Source organism: Cucurbita maxima, unplaced genomic scaffold (genome assembly GCF_002738345.1).
Source record: "Cucurbita maxima cultivar Rimu unplaced genomic scaffold, Cmax_1.0 Cma_Scf00007, whole genome shotgun sequence".
Taxonomy (NCBI): Eukaryota; Viridiplantae; Streptophyta; class Magnoliopsida; order Cucurbitales; family Cucurbitaceae; genus Cucurbita; species Cucurbita maxima.
The window spans coordinates 2,734,074-2,750,696 of record NW_019272023.1 but is presented as its reverse complement, the minus strand read 5'-3'; the positions used below and the strand labels follow the sequence as shown (position 1 = coordinate 2,750,696).

The window sequence follows — 16,623 nt, the reverse complement described above, 5'->3', positions numbered from 1 at the left end:
AAAAAAAAAAAAAAAAAAAAAAATTAATATTGAATGTAATAATTATTTATTTTAATTAATCAATAACAACTGTACTGCTAGTTACTATTAATTTAGTGTGATAAAACGTCTTAATATAAATTTGGAAATAATGATTCAATCTTTTTTTTAATCCCTCAAATTAGAATTAAAATAAAGAAAAAGTAATTGAAACAAAATTGAGCAGATGACCGACTTGATGACGTGTCGGCTGAGTTGACATAATAAACGAATGCAATAAGTTTTAAAAGTATAATATTTGGTGGCATTTTTGTTGTTTTTGAAATAAAAGGAAAAAAATTAATTTTGTATATATAATATAATATAAGATAATACTAAAACTTTTGAAATTAAAAAAAATATATATATATATATAAAATCTTACAGTTCTGACATGGCAGAAAATTTTGAAAAAAAAACAAAAGTATATTTATGGTATTATATAATTATATTAAAATAAATATAATTTAACTAAAAGATTAGATTAGATGTTTAACTTAAATAAAATTATTAAAATATACATATATATATATATATATAAGCCTTGTTCTCCACCGACAGAAATATGGAGCTACTTTTCTTGGCAGATCAATAAATATTTTGAAATTAATGGGAAGAACAAACAAGAATTGATATTGGTACGATAAAATTAAGCACATTTGCTGATTATAATATAAACACTTCATTTGATTTCATGTTCATGGATCGAACGATGAATTTCTTTGCATTATTTATTCTAATTTGACACATGTCGGATAGACGAAGAACACAAAATTTTCTCTGTTTTCTGTTTCTCTCCATCGCCTGCAAACTTCCCGAATTCTCGCTCGCAACGATTCTGTAGAGATTAGAGATTTCATTTCTTTTGAATTCCTCCCCGAGAGATCCACAAGGGAAATGCATTCGATTCCATTGCAGCCCAGATGAGAGCTTCTCCTGCAAATCCACAAACCCTTTGAACGACAAATCGAGAATCAGATTAGAAATTGATAAACGATGGCTACCAATAAGCAAACCCTATTCGTGTTGTCTCTTGTGATCTTTTGGTATTCATCCAACATTGGCGTTCTTCTTCTGAACAAATTTTTGCTATCCAATTATGGCTTCAGATTCCCAATCTTCCTCACAATGTGCCATATGTCCGCCTGCGCGATTCTCAGCTACTTCTCCATTGTTGTTTTCAAGGTTGTGCCGCTCCAGATGCTCAAATCCAGATCCCAATTCTTTAAAATCTCGACGCTAAGCCTTGTTTTTTGTGGCTCCGTCGTCGGTGGTAATGTTTCCCTTCGGTACCTTGCCGTATCCTTCAATCAGGCGGTCGGTGCGACAACGCCGTTCTTCACTGCTCTCTTCGCCTATTTGATGACGCTTAAGAGGGAGGCTTGGGTCACTTATGCTGCTCTTATCCCTGTTGTTGCGGGGGTTGTCATCGCCAGTGGGGTATGTTTGAGTTAATTTTCGATCACTTTTTAATTCTCTTTTGCTTTTATTCATTGCATAAACGCAAGAAAAAGATTAAGATTCCTTAGGATTAGCTTTGAATTCAGCAGAACTTTACCATTAGGCGTGTGGCGTAAATGCAGGCCAGATCTGGAAGAATGTTAGATGCAGAGCTTCATATATTTTGGTTATAACCAAATCTTAAATTCCATGAGTACTCATTGATTGGTTCAAGATATGATATCGTCTTCCACATTCAAATAGGCCATTTATGAATTATTGATTATGAACAGATCAAAAACTCAAAGTTCACGTTTATCAGGGCAGGCTCAAGTGTTTACTAGTCTGTGATAGTGTCGAGCGCAATGGTAAAACAAATGTAGCCTGTTTCGGTTTGAGGGGCGATAGTTTATGGGATTTAGAGACAAGAATAGAGGATTGGCTTTCAAATTAGCAGATTGCTGAGGCAAATCCTTTGCCTATTCGACTGTAGTAGTTCATATTTGAGAGCATTACATTTAGAACTTTGTTCATACATGTAAATTGATTCTTTTAATGTGTTTATACTATAATCATGTATTTTTGTTCTATTTTCTCTATGGAATTGTAAGACGTTCTAAGGGTGATGGCAGGGCGAACCGGATTTTCATTTGTTTGGATTTATTATGTGCATAAGTGCAACTGCTGCAAGGGCATTCAAGTCTGTTCTTCAGGGTATCCTATTATCTTCTGAAGGGTAATTGTAATTGTCATAAATTGCCTTTCTTTTGTCCTCTCAATAAATTTTCTACTGTCGAGTTATTGCCTCAATTTCATAGAAATACCATCTAACGATTCTTTGAAGAATCACTCTCCCACGTTTCATGATTAAATTACATTGATGTTACATTTTTCTTGAGGGATGTGTTAATGTGGACGATTCAAGCTTGCACGGAATTGACTCATAAGTAATAAGAACTGGAAAATGTGAAACACTGTTGCGATAGCTGATATAGTAGACGATCATGTTACCTTAAGTAGTTTACGTGTTTCTTAGGAACTTCATCAGTTCATCTAGCTGTTACTTTACTTTTTCAGTGTCAAAACCATATGCTTGCTGTCTGTTGATTGTTGGCAGGGAAAAGTTGAACTCGATGAATTTGCTGCTATATATGTCCCCGATTGCTGTTCTAGCCTTGTTGCCTGTAGCACTTATTATGGAACCAAATGTTTGGGATGTTACCATAGCACTTGGAAGGGACCATAGATTCATGTGGCTTCTTCTTTTATTGAATTCAGTTATGGCTTATTCAGCAAACCTGTTGAATTTCTTGGTTACTAAACATACCAGCGCACTGACACTCCAAGTAAGATATCTTCTTGATCCTCTTCTTTTGTTAAAGGTTTCTAGTATATTACTGCCATAAACCCATATTACTTAGTTTTCATGTTAGTCCTTACAGAATTCCGTGTAGAGATTTATTGGATTTGATTGATCGTACCACTTTTTCAAGTTCTATGTTCTTTTTTACTTCGATCAAAAAGGAAAGTTAGAAACAACTTTTATCATGAAGATTAGGGAGGTGGTTTTATGGAAGGACGGGGACAATGCTAGTTGAGAGTTGGGGCATCGTTAAAGATGATATTTCTCCGCAAGCAGATATTGTCCTATTTGGGCTCTCCCTTTCGGACTTCCCCTCAAGGTTTTTAAAACGCGTATGTTAGGAATAGGTTTCCACATTCTTATGAAGAATGTTTCATTCTCCTCCCCAACCGACGTGGGATCTCACAAAGAGCTAGGCCAGGCCAGAGTTAGTGGATTGTTGCTCAATGTGGGGCCTCAGGTTTACACAATTATTTGGATTTGCCGTAACTGATATTGAGACAGAATGCTTCCTCCAATATAGGGATCTTGTTTTAAACATTGTTTATGCACTGCTTGTCAAGATTTGTTTGTTTCTAACTGCTGCAATCTGTTGAGAAATCTCTGTGAAGTTTTGCTTCTGTTCATTCTTATCAGGTTTTGGGCAATGCAAAAGGAGCAGTGGCTGTTGTTATCTCCATTCTTCTGTTTAGAAACCCCGTCACAGTCATCGGAATTGGTGGTTACACGATTACCGTACTTGGAGTCATTGCATATGGAGAAACCAAGCGGAGGTATAGATGATCGAATGAAGCCAAGGTATGGAATCATCATCATGAAGATGACACATTGTTATTTTGTGACGATCAGAGAAATATGGTTAAGAGTTGGAGATTGTTTATTAGAATCATAGGAAAGACGGTTGAGTAATAATTTCTTTCTGTTGGATTCGTTTATGTTCCACATTCCACGTTCCATGTTACCTTTTTTTAGAAGATATTGCCCCTTGTTCATTATCAATTCAGCTGAGTTTTTATCATCTCGCCAAGAAGAATATATAGCTCAGTTTTGATTGATCTCTGTAGAGGGTTGTTTACTCTTCTCTTTTTAATCTAAATTCTAATGTCTTAAATTCCTGTCAAAGGGAAATCATCCCATTTGGTGGCTTTTGAATTTTTATAAGGAATGTTCTTATTAACATGTTTTTAAATATGTTTGGCTTAGTAGTATGTTGGGTGGTCTTGTTGAATGAGAACCAAACATGTTTAAAGATGGATTTGTGTGAGTATGTAAGGGCCGTCTCTAATCTCGCAAAGCTATTCAAAACAAGTGACATGAGCAAGTCATTGGGAATGCACGTGAATGTTAATACTATGTATCGAATTTGAATTCTGAATCTTATTGAGTCATGGGTCTAGGTACATAGGCGAATACTAATAGCCATGTGATATACCCAAATTGAAGAGGGATACATTAATAAATCAAAATCACTTAAAAGAATTCATAATTATTATCTATACCAATAACGTGAACATTTTTTATTTGGAGTAATTTTATGTTCGATGATTTTTTTGTATTTTTTTTTGAAGAAACATGCAAATAAAGACAAAACATGTTATAAAAACTTGTATTGATCGTGGGAACCATTTTCACTCTAAACGAGACAAGTAATATGACTAAGCTATGTCAAAGCATATTGGGATCGTATTGCTAAATCTAAATTTTGAAGCTTGATTCTAAATCCTAAGCTTGGGACGTTTCAGCAATCGTGTTGGTCTACCTACGAAAAAACAAAGTACAAAGAGAAGGGAAAGAAATTCCTTAAATCTTTCTTCAGATGCAGCAGTCTGAAAGAGAGAAATTGTAATAATTAACAAGACCACTGATTTTTTACCGGAAAAAAAAAAAAAAATCCGATCTTTTGTGAACGATACAAAAAATTGTGAACGCACCTCACAGCTGAAACGAAGTCCATTCTTTTATCATCCCCAAAACAAATACATATAAATTCCCTTGCTTGGTAGTTTTAGAGGTGTGAATTTCAAGCCAGCTCTGGGCCAGAAGGGAGTGGTTCGTAGCCATCATGATGGACTGTTTCCTTGCGAACAGGGATGAACTTCAACACAACTGAGACTGGCATGCTTACAAATCCAATCAAAACGCTCAGTCCCCACAGTTCCCAGCTCAGTGGTACAGTGCTTGCAAAAGCACCCAGAAGTTCAACAATGATTATTTGAAACCCAACTGTGGATGCCATTACTCCCAAAAATATCCAGCTGCTGAACATCCCTCGGAATATGTTGATCTTTTCTATCTCACGGCTGTTGATTTCGTTGAAAACCTGTGAACAGCAACAATCCAAAGATGTAAAATTAGTGTACCAAAATAAAAGAGAATTGTTGAGCTAAATACAATTTCGATGGACAGTGTTGGGCATACTCATACCTGGCAGAACACAAATGAGTTAAATATCAAAGTATTAAGTTCTTTCGTGGAATCGGCTCCACTAAGTCCAAGAAGTTGCTTTCCCCTAAAATTAAGAACTGCAAGAACAGCAAGTTGATAGATACTCTGACCAACAATGTTCCTCCACATGGCTTTGGTAATAAAGCTAACCCCCTTGGGAATTGGAGGTCTCTGCATGAGTGCATCATTTGGAGGCTCTGTGGCCAGGGCCAAGGCACCAAGAGTGTCCATAATCAAGTTCACCCAAAGCAACTGAACAGCCGTAAGAGGAGCAGATCCTGAAAGTCGGGTAGAAAGAAACAACAATTTAGTCCTTTTCAACTGGTCTGGCATAAAAAACCAACTTCGTTGATGAATTCACCTGAGAGGCAAGCAGAAACAAAATTGATCACTAGAGCAACAATGTTAACTGTTAGCTGAAACTGCACAAACTTTTGTATGTTAATATACACCGCACGTCCCCATCGTGCAACATTTACAATGGTTGAAAAATTGTCATCCATTATGATAACATCGGCATTTTCTTTGGCCACCTGCAAGTCATCCAAGAAAATACAATATAAACCAAACGGTAACTTCAAACTAAAAAACATAATCATGTCTCTTTGTTAAAATTCTTCAATCAATCACCTGATGATTATAAACATATCAGCAATCACTAGTAGTTGTGATTCAATTTAGAATCATTAAGGTAATAAAAGTTTAGTTATTGAATCAATCAATCTTCAGTGAAAGGTGTAAGGAATGTTCTTCCCCACTTCATCAGCCCCAACCAGTCTGACATTTGTCACAGGGTGCAACATTGTTGGTTTCCATCCCTGTCATAAGATTTTGAGTGGTTATTACTTGCACGACGGCCCTTTTGCTGTACGAGTACAATTAAAAGTTAATCTTCAAAAGGCGTCTGACTCAATCCATTTGGATATTATCATTGGCAGTTAGGTAGTAACTCTGAGGTTTCGTAACTAGATCAAATGCTGCATCACCTCCTCAATGTTCTCCTTCGTGATTAATGGTGGGAGATAGGTTTTTTTCCAGGTAGGAAGGGCCTGGGGTAGGGTGCCCCTATCTTCCCATATCCTTTTGTCATGGATTATGGTGATACTGTCTTGGATTCTATTTAATGTAGGTAGTTCCAAATTTCATCCCAAGTGTGATAAGATCCAGCAAACAACCTTTAATTCATTGATGACTTGATGATCTCTTTATGCTACTGATCCTCATCACTTTTCTTCATAAAATCTACTTTGGACCATTTTGAGAACTTATCAGGGTTAGCAACTAACCAATCCAAGAGTTTTTTCTTCCCTGAAAGATAGACCAACATACTGTGGATGATCAGATATCAACTGTTAATTAACAGCCGGTCTCTCTTCCTATCAACCTAGGCCTACACCTAATCTAAAATTGTCTTCCAGGGACTGTAACCCCTTAATCCAGCGCATATTACCCCAAAACGGACTTGGGCTTCCCACTCTTCCTTTTGTTTTAATGCTCCAACTAATCAGCTCAGTGCTCATGTGCTTCCATGTGTATTGGTACAATGCATTTATCCTGCCAACTAAGGTGACCAACATGATTGAATTGTTTCCTTAGGAACTTTTTATGGGAAGGGAGGACAAAATCCTTGCACGTACAAAACCTTTTTGGGAAGACAATTGTTTTCCTTTTGTAGAAGGCAGCCTAGATGTCAAATAGAGTGCTTTGTGGAACCAAGCAGCAATTATGAAACTCCTCCTACGGGTGGCTTGGGTGCTTGACTCTCGTGACACTGGAGAAAAATCTTGAAGAGCATTACAAAATAGTTCAGGCCCCACATCAAGTACATTACAAATAGTGTCGGGCAATGTTTTGTTTAAGCATGATTCTTTGCTACTGTGAGCGAACTTACATATGATCTACTGTGATAAGATTATCTATGATATTGTCAACTTCCCAACAGCCAAAGTAGCTAAGTTCATACAGTCTATCCACTTCCCTCATGTTTGAGATATGCTATATTCTATACAGCTTGGAGGGAAAGATTATTTGAACTCACGTGAATTCCTTATCACGAATGCACGGGATACTCTACGTTGAGTGATGCCTTGGTACAGGCTTCACCTGCTAGTTGGCCATTCATGAGAGACTCTTGACCTTGTACAAGTGTTTGCATATCCATGTCTTCCCTTTGTTTATTGTGCAAGGCTGAAGTCAAGGCGAGGTACGATCTTTTTGTTGACTGTGTCTAAGCAGGGTGCACTCATCCCATAAAGCTTTATCATGGAAGCCAACATTTTCATGGATATGCTCGAAGGCTCAGTAATAATCCAAGACATTGAGTGTGGTAGCTGACATGAAATGCTTCAAGATACCACATTTGAAAGGAGTTCAATGTCTTCATGGCTTACCTTCCCTTCCCTCCCAATCACTCATCAAGAATATCCAAAGTGATATTTTCTATTGCACTATCACGTCAGGGGGCAACAACTACCAATACTCAGATGTTGTGCACCACTCTGACTGGGTTCTATTTGATTGAACTCATAGTTCTTGTCGGTCCTTTTTATTGGGTTGGAGGCCCTAGTTTATACCTGTAAGCTTGTGAGCTTACCTTTGCGATGTTTTGATCTTGTCTGAATCTCCATGGACCTTTTTCTCTAGTTAAAAGGTTGTCACTGTAGACACAGACACATGTTGTGCCTTCATCCCGAGCTACTAGATCCTTTTTTGCAATATACAAAAATTGTGTAATGTTGTTAGTTACCAAGCTATATATTGGTACTGTCTAATATTTTTACTTCCTACAGTTATACCTCCCTCGTTGTGAGTTGTGAATTGGAAAGGTCTTTTGTAATCATCATAGATATATCATCCCTTTTGTAAATGGTAATCATCAATGAAATTGTCTTTTATAAAAAAAATTATAATAAAATAAAATTGTGCAAAAAGAAGTATGAAAAATACAACCGATAGACGCACAAGCAATCAAGCAACCAAAAGCATTTACACGTTGGTTGTTGGAAAAGTATGTGTTATCGTTTTAAGTAATACATTGTGCACAGATTAGAATTTAGGCAAATATTCAGTCTTTTGAGGTGCCTTAGATGTTGATATATGTATACCGTAGATTCAAAGAATTAGAGTTCTCATAGGGTCAAGAATTTTCTTTTGCAGCCTTATAGAAATATTGTCTATCATGATGCAGTTGAGGCAACTATGCGGCAAAGGAAAATAGAATGATAAAAGATATTATCCTAAGTTCGTGTTTCAGCTGAGGCAACTATGCAGATGAAGTTGATTTTATTATTTCATGATATTAGTCTGACGTGACTTTTTTTCGTGATGCCCACAAGCACCTAACATATCATGAATAGAAAAAATCAGGAGTTATAAAAGACAAATGGCCACTGTTCAAGTTAAAAGAATAAATTTAGATGGAGTCCGGAGAGAGACTGCAGTATGAGTTCAATCAACTTTGATTCTAATACAATGACTTTGAAGTAAAAATTCTTCGGTTGTAAACTAGTATAAAACTCCGTTTTCACCAGTTTGCTAAGTTGAACTAATTTGATTCATAAAAAATCTGAGCATGGTATAAGGAATTAATGGTTCATTCTGATTCTTTCTACCTCATAAATTAATTGAGCAAGTACAATAAACATATAACAGAGGCAGAAAAGGAAAAGAATATCTAAAAAACAATAAAAATAAGTTCATTTATAAGCACAAAAAGAACCCTATACTCCAGCCAGTTGCATGTAATTATACCATTACTATTTACTTAGCTGATGTACTGACCTCAGTCCCGGCAATGCCCATAGCTAGTCCAATATCTGACTCATGCAAAGCTGGAGCATCATTTGTCCCATCTCCAGTCACTGCAACGACCTCACCAAACATACTCCGCAAATTGTTAACCAATGTGTATTTGTCCAGCGGCAAGGACCGAGCCATCACCTATATCCATCTCAATTTATATAAAATATGCCACCATATTCCAACAAGAAAATTAAATATAATTAATTTCAAGATTGAGAGAGTTAACCTGGAGTTTTGGTATAACTTGTTTCATCTGTTCTGGAGATAAATTACGGAAGTCTGGTCCTTCTATAGCTAAACCACCGTGTGTAAGTATACCACATTCTTTGGCAATGGCCTTCGCTGTATTAATATTGTCACCAGTAACCATACGCACAGTTATTCCAGCTTTTAAACAAGTTTTAACAGCTTCCTTGACCCCTGGGCGTACAGGATCCTTGATTCCAACAACTGTAATTAATGTATATCCATCAACTGGAATAGATTTGTCACTGGGGTCCCCTAAATCTTTGAAGGCCAAGCAAAGTGTCCTCAAAGCTTCATTGGCAAAACTATTGATAACGTCTGTAGCATTCTTTACCGTCTCCTCTGTTAAATCAATAGATTCTCCATTGGAATCAATATACTTGTCACACATTCCTAGTATAATTTCTGATGCACCTTTGACAAAAGCTCTAACCCCACCACCATTAGGAAGTGCTACAAGTACAGACATCTTCTTCCTAACAGAATTGAAAGGCTCAACCTTAAGTATATTATATTCTGTACGTTGGGAATGAAAATCCCCACCCAAATGGATGCCAAACTCTAATAGTGCTGATTCCGTTGGTGTTCCACCAACGATCGAGTTCTGCCCGTCTTTATCTTTAGTCACTTCGCAGCTAGTATTTTGAAATATGGACTGCAAAAGTATGCCTAAAACGTTTTCAGAGATCTCTGATTTCAATTTGTCTACACTCCCATGGTCTTTATTCTCCATAAAATGTTCACAAACCCATGCACGGCTAACTATCATGTGGTTTGTGGTTAACGTCCCTGTCTTATCTGTGCAAATGCAACTGGCCGAACCCATCGTTTCACATGCAGACAGGTGCCTAACTAGTGCTCTTTCGGTCATCAGTTTCTTCATAGCAAAGGCAAGGCTCAACGTCACTGCCAGTGGTAAACCTTCAGGAACTGCGACAACTATTATTGTAACTGCAATGGCAAAGAAATCTAAGAGTTTTAGTGCATCACTTGAAGTCCATTTCGTAAATTGATGTTGAGCAGCTTTTTCAACGAGAAACCTTCCTGTCATCACCAGGAATGTCAATACAGCAAAAGTCAACCCAATTTTACCAATAAGAGTTGCTACACCATTCAGCTTCACCTGCAGTGGAGTCTCATCTTCTCCTCCCTCGCTGAGAGTTTCCATTAGTTTTCCCCATTCAGTTTTCATGCCAACTGTTGTTACCAACATCTTTCCAGATCCATCTTGCACTTTGGTTCCTGAAAGAAGAAACGGTTTTTCCACACCTATGTTCACTGGTTCACTCTCACCAGATAAACTGGATTCATCAATTAACAGACTGTATCCTGATATGAAAACTCCATCAGCAGGAACCTGATTTCCAATGGATAGATGAACAATATCTCCAACAACCAGGTCATAAATGGAAACTTTTTTCCTCAGCCCATCCCTAGTGACATCAACATCAATTTTTTGCTTTTCCCGGTCAAGATCCTTGAATTGCAAAGACTGCCTGTAATCACTAATAGAAGTAACCAAGACGACCAATAGTATACTGAGTAGAATTCCTAAACCATCATAGGTCCCCTTCGGCCATCCTTCAGTGGCAATCCCAACGCCTAGAGAAATTAGCGCACAGAATATTAGGATGATTAATGTCACGTCATGTAATGCTTCCCATAGAAACACCAAAAAGGATCTGGAAGGCTTCTCTGTGTAACGATTATAACCATAAATCTCTTGTCTCTTGGATACATCCTTTTCACTAACACCTGCATCTAGTGCGACAGAAACTTTCCTTGAAAGTCCTTCAACACCACCATGGAATTTCAATGCCTTATAATCATGGCTACGGACTATGGATGCAAGCTCATCCGGATGAATATTATAGCCAGCATTCCTAGCCTCATCTGACACATGGTACTCATCCCGATTTACGGCTGCACAGAGTATGATGTACGTAAATAAAGGGATAAAAACTTTGTTTTGTGATATAACATCAAAGGATTGAAAGTAAGCATAGGCCATTACCATCAATAAATTGTAATGCTGCCTTCTGAACATAAAGAGCAACTCGAATTTTTTCCTGGTAAAAAGAAAAAAAGTATATAGATTAAATAGTTACATAGTAAAATTTTCAAACTAAATTATTACAAAATTTAGAATGCATGGCTAAATTGTTACAAACTAAAGTGTAGAGCTAGACTGTTATTATGATGAAAGTTAAAAGATTAAAGACCAAAAGTATTTTTAACCAATATTTACTCAATCAATAATGAAAAATAAATAAGAACTAAACTAGTTTCCAAGGCATAATCTAGAAATATTAGAAAATTAGAGAATTTTAAATTTTAAATTGTTATTTAACATTATTATATAATTTATAGTATACATTTCAATTAAATAAAAATGAAATGAGTTTAGAATATGAAATACTAAATAAGTTTTAAATATGTTTTAACAGACAAACAATTAGCCAAGTCTGATTCATTCAACAGATCTAAAATATATAAAACAAAATCCAAATGGCATGCTAAAGAGGCTGTTATCCCTTCTCCATAATTTTGACGTTTACATTCTACTCTATCAATGTCTATGTCAAAATTTTATCCACGTATAATTCTGATCTATAACCTGGAGGACCTCCCCTTAAAATCAAAAGTGGGAAAAGAGAAGGAAGAAGGAAGAGAAAAGGAAAAGAAAGGAAAGAATAAAGAGAGAATGAGAAGGAAATGAGTTTCATTTTGGGTGGATGATAATTTAGAGTTAGTGTTTCATTCATTTATTTTAAGACTTTTCATTTACTTTCAGATTACATTTATATAGAGGCTAATTATAGTCATAATGTATGAAAGTTATAAATGTGTTAGCAAAGGTAAATGGTTTTATTTTGAGGCTATATAAAATAATGTATGTTAACTTTGTAAAGTAGACTTAGAAATTGGAGCAAAAAGAGTGTTTGTGTTTGTGTTTTCCTTTAGCTAGGGCTAAGTTTGCAATTTCACATAGTCTTGGTTGCATGCTTAGAATCATTCAAGCTTAATTGATCAATCTTCCTTGGAAAGTGATTCAAATTACGAATAAATTCTCTTGTCTTGAGACATTCCATCTTATTTTTTCTTGGGTGATTTCTTATCTTTCAAGGTTCTTGGATATATTTAGATCTAAAGGTCTTAATACTTCAATAAAATTGTTAAATTAAATTCTGGAGAGTTGCAATATAAAGAATGAAATCCACTTAGGTTTTAGCATCTAGGGATTTGCATATCCAAAGCTACAAGAGTTCTCAAATTCAACTCGGCGGCAAGGATTATCATATCAAAACTATTAAAACTTTTTAAAAATACCTTAAATTTTTAAAAGAAAAGGGTACTTTACAGTTTTCAAAAGTTTCATTAATACCTTTAAAACATTTTTAAAAACTTCAAATACTCCTTTTAATTTTTTAAAAAACTTCAAAAGTAGTCTTATTAGAACATCTACAGAACCTTAATCATATTTAGAAAATGAATAAAAAATATTCATAAACTTTTCAATGACGAAAAAAAAAAAAAAATAGAACAAGGAATCAATTATCGTTGGTCCACACTCAAAACCGTCCACAAATCCTATCCTTCATTGTCTCACGAAACTTCCAAGAAATTTCTCTCTGACGCGTCCTTGCACGCACTCATGTCAAATAAAGTGGGCACCCAACTACCCTTCTGCACTTAACTTGACTTTCTTCCTCCTATCCCCATCTCCCAATATTCATTGCTCCAGTATTTTTTATTAACTCCATCCTATCTACTCCCTCCATTTGCACTAAATAAGTTTTACAACACAATTCCACCTCAGCAATTCTTAGATGCTACACAAGCTTGACTTCCTCAACTCTATCCCTATTCTAAAGTATAATATTCTTGCCTTCATCATATTTTCACACTAAATAAAACAAAAGCAGCAGGAAGAATAGTTCATATTTTCATAGGTGTAGAATTTCCCATGGTTGACAATTAAAAACCATTTCAATTTTCTCCCTCTTCCATTATATTTCTTATTTCTAAAGCTATTTCTGAAACTTCGACGGAATTTCAGTTAAAGAATTCAAAGGGTAATAAAATATATTTTTTAAATATGACCAAGAAAACCGGATCTCCAACCTTATAAACCGTTTGATTTTAATAAATCTATAAATTCGCATCTTACATAAGGTTTATTCTCTGAGGAAATAAAAATAAAAATAAAATACTCCCTCTAAAACTATTTCCGCCGGCGTAAAATTCGTTGAAGCATCTTTTTCTTTAAAAATTAAATTTTAAAAAAATAATAATAATAAATAAAGTATCTCACTTATTACAGCTTTATAAAAGGCATTATTCTATAGATTATTACCTATCTTTCCAAAAAGTATTATTCTACTGGCCGACGGCTTTCTAAGAAAAAGGTTGAATAAAAGATTAAATAAATAAAAAGAAAATTAGTTGAATCGCCAGAAAAGTTTCCTTATTGTGCATCACGATCTAATTGGCCAAATTGACACCAATTGGTCAACGATACAAATATGGGCACATGACCCACATGAACGTCCAATTGAAAAGGCCAAGCTTTTTATAAGCAGACAAAAGGCCGTTACTGGTTGAATATTTTTTTAAATATTAAATTTAAAGTTAAAATATCTCCAGGTATTTAAGTTTAATAAATTTTCAGGTTAATTTATTGATGATTTTTTTAAAAAGAAAATTTGGAAAATATTTATATTGTTTCTTTCTTTAAAGGAAAAATTATTATTGTATCAATTTCAATAAAAATAAATTTTGAGAAGAAATTAAATATTTTAAAGTAGAAGGAAATCAAAAGTATATGGATAAAAAATAAATTTAACCTAAACTTAAAATATTGTAGACATCACTTATTATTATTATTATTTAAAGAGATAATTTGATATTTTAAACTAGTTAAACATTTGAAAAATATACAAATAGTTAGATAATATTATTTTGTTTCTACTGTTAGTTTAAAAATTTTCTCTTTAAATTATGATTTTTCATGAGGAATTAACCATTTAAATAAATAAAAATAAAAAAAAGGTAGAAAACTAACTATTTGTTCTAAAAATCAAAATAATTTTTTACTTATTTTATTTTAAAATAAACTAAACAAAAAATAATTTTCTTAGGAATACTGTTAGAGAAACGGGTTTTCATGAGGAACGGGTTTTCAATTTTCATTTTGAAAATTATATGGATTAAATGGATACATATCTCATATTTAATATTAAATTTATGGTTTCACCAGATTTTGCCGTTGCCATTTGGCATCCGCAATAGCATTCGAGATTTTTCCAACTAGGAAATTCACAATGACCATTAATGGGTGGTAAGTGAACACTGTTTCTCAAAGCTATTCCGACAAGAAACCCTATCTTCGCGGCAAAAGGTAAGGGAAGAAATCGAGGGAAAATAAACTCAAATATCTAAAACCTATTCGAGTTTGCCTGAATGAAACTATTTCGCGTCGTTCACTGTGTAAACTAGTCTACTCTTCTAACATTTTGTCGGCAGCCAAGCAGACGAGAAAGAGGAATAAAAGAAATCCACATTGTGAAGATTGAAATCAGGAATATGAATATGAAACCTGAGATTTGAATAGATTAAGAATAGAGAGGACTAGGAAATCGAACCTGGATTTTGAGCTTCTTTTTCTCGGCTTCGGAGCGTTTGTCGAGATCTGCAGTATTTCGGAACCTCCGGCGTCGATTTTTGACGATAGAGACGGCAGATCTCCATCTCCTCAAAGCTTCCGCAGAAGGACGTTTCGGCTCAACTTCAAAGTCCTTCAGAAACTTCTCTATACTCATTGAAACTCGCTGTTGATAAGATCTAAACAGAGAACAGGAAAAGGAAATATTCTCTTATTTTAGTTTTCAACCGGCGGAAAGCCGTGTCCCTCGCTTTAATCGGCCTTGTTCCGAGCAGATCAGAATCAAAGTTGAAAAAGGAAAGAGGCTTTTATTAGACAAGACGGAAAGGCTCTTCCAAAGCAGCCTGGTACCCCGAGTTGCCCAAATTACTGGAAGTGGACTGAACGGGAATGAGTGGATACAAGCGAATGCGCTAGCCTCTCGCAAAATGCTTCTGGATGTGTGCGCTCTATTTTTCGGTCGATTGTTTCTCCCTTTTTATACAAATTGTAAATAAAAATAATCATAAATAGAAATTTTTTTATAATTCTTTTTTAATTGGAATTTAATTTAGTATGAATTGGCATATAAAATAAAATAAAAAAGTAACGCCACATAATATAACCTTTCATTAGGTGTGTACATTCAACCCGACAACCCAGATCAACCCAATCCGAACTGGGTTGGGTTGGGTTGGATTAGAATTTCGGGTAGGGTTGGGTTCATTTTTCTGAACCCGAATTGAATCGGTTCGGTTTCAGGTTCGTGGGTAAAACCCTCCCGAGCCAAATTTAAATATATAAAATATATTAATAAATCTTATATATAATAGGTTTGCCAGAGTGGTATTTTGGCCGGTAGAAGAAGACTCACGCTTGCGTTCTAATTTTCGTTTGTTGTTTTTTATTGAATTTGTTTTTTTCTTGAATAATTATTGATTTGTAAATTTTTAATATATTTTATATAAGATTGTATCTAAATAATTATAAAGTGTGGATAAATCAAACCTTAAAAAAAAAAAAAAAAAAACCCAAACCCAACCCGAAAATAGAGGGTTGGGTCAGGTCGTGAAAAGTTTCAGGTTGGGTTGGGTTACTAATCCAACCAACCCGAACTTTTGGGTTGGGTCAAAAAAATCACTCAACCCAACCCGGACCATGTACACCCCTACCTTTCATGTTCATGATTTGGAATCTAGATTCAACATGACCACATGTCCCATTTGTCTTGAATTGTTTATAAGAGTGAAAACCATATCCACATTGTAACACCAATTCTTATAACTGTGATATCCTACAGGTTGGGGAGGAGGACAAACCACCATTTATAAAGGTGTGAAAGTTTTCCCCTAGCAGACACATTTTAAAGCCATGAGGGGAATCCCAAAGATAACAATATCTGCTAGCGGTGGATTTGGGTCGTTACAAATGGTATTAAAGCCAAACACGGGACGATGTGTCAACCTTATCGCTGTTCCCCAAAATGGGGTAGACACGAGGCGGTGTGTCAGTAAGGACGCTGGCCCCAAAGGGGGTAAATTTGGTGACGGTCCCACCTTGATTAGAGAAAATAACGATTGCCAGTAAGGATGCTAGGTCTCGAAGGGGGGTGGATTGTGATGTCACACATTGGTTGGGGAGGAAAACCAAGGGTGTGGAAATCCTT

The 16,623-nt window shown here is 35.4% G+C and overlaps 2 protein-coding genes across 2 annotated transcripts; one reads left to right on the top strand and one right to left on the bottom strand.

Moving 5' to 3' along the window:
• Positions 1-605: 605 nt before the first annotated feature.
• On the top strand, positions 606-3,884 carry LOC111482332 (UDP-URONIC ACID TRANSPORTER 1). The gene is made up of 4 exons (XM_023128069.1): positions 606-1,458; positions 2,091-2,194; positions 2,576-2,804; positions 3,458-3,884. Exons 1-4 carry the CDS (start codon positions 1,015-1,017, stop codon positions 3,602-3,604), a joined length of 924 nt encoding a protein of 307 aa, XP_022983837.1. The 5' UTR covers positions 606-1,014; the 3' UTR covers positions 3,605-3,884.
• A 714-nt stretch (positions 3,885-4,598) lies between these two features.
• LOC111482239 (calcium-transporting ATPase 4, plasma membrane-type-like) lies at positions 4,599-15,444 on the bottom strand. Its single transcript, XM_023127931.1, has 7 exons — positions 14,959-15,444; positions 11,328-11,382; positions 9,294-11,236; positions 9,047-9,205; positions 5,628-5,799; positions 5,246-5,544; positions 4,599-5,141 (listed from the first exon to the last, which is right to left on the bottom strand). The coding sequence occupies exons 1-7, from the start codon at positions 15,133-15,135 to the stop codon at positions 4,842-4,844; spliced, it is 3,105 nt and encodes a 1,034-aa protein (XP_022983699.1). The 5' UTR covers positions 15,136-15,444; the 3' UTR covers positions 4,599-4,841.
• Between the last annotated feature and the right edge of the window lie 1,179 nt (positions 15,445-16,623).

Coding starts and splice junctions, on each gene's coding strand:
- LOC111482332 (XM_023128069.1), top strand. CDS start 1,015: ATGGCTACCAATAAGCAAACCCTATTCGTGTTGTCTCTTGTGATCTTT. Junction 1,459..2,090: donor GGGTTGTCATCGCCAGTGGG/GTATGTTTGAGT, acceptor GGGTGATGGCAG/GGCGAACCGGATTTTCATTT. Junction 2,805..3,457: donor CCAGCGCACTGACACTCCAA/GTAAGATATCTT, acceptor CATTCTTATCAG/GTTTTGGGCAATGCAAAAGG.
- LOC111482239 (XM_023127931.1), bottom strand. CDS start 15,135: ATGAGTATAGAGAAGTTTCTGAAGGACTTTGAAGTTGAGCCGAAACGT. Junction 9,206..9,293: donor AAGTTATACCAAAACTCCAG/GTTAACTCTCTC, acceptor AGATGGATATAG/GTGATGGCTCGGTCCTTGCC. Junction 5,545..5,627: donor TGTTTCTGCTTGCCTCTCAG/GTGAATTCATCA, acceptor CCCGACTTTCAG/GATCTGCTCCTCTTACGGCT.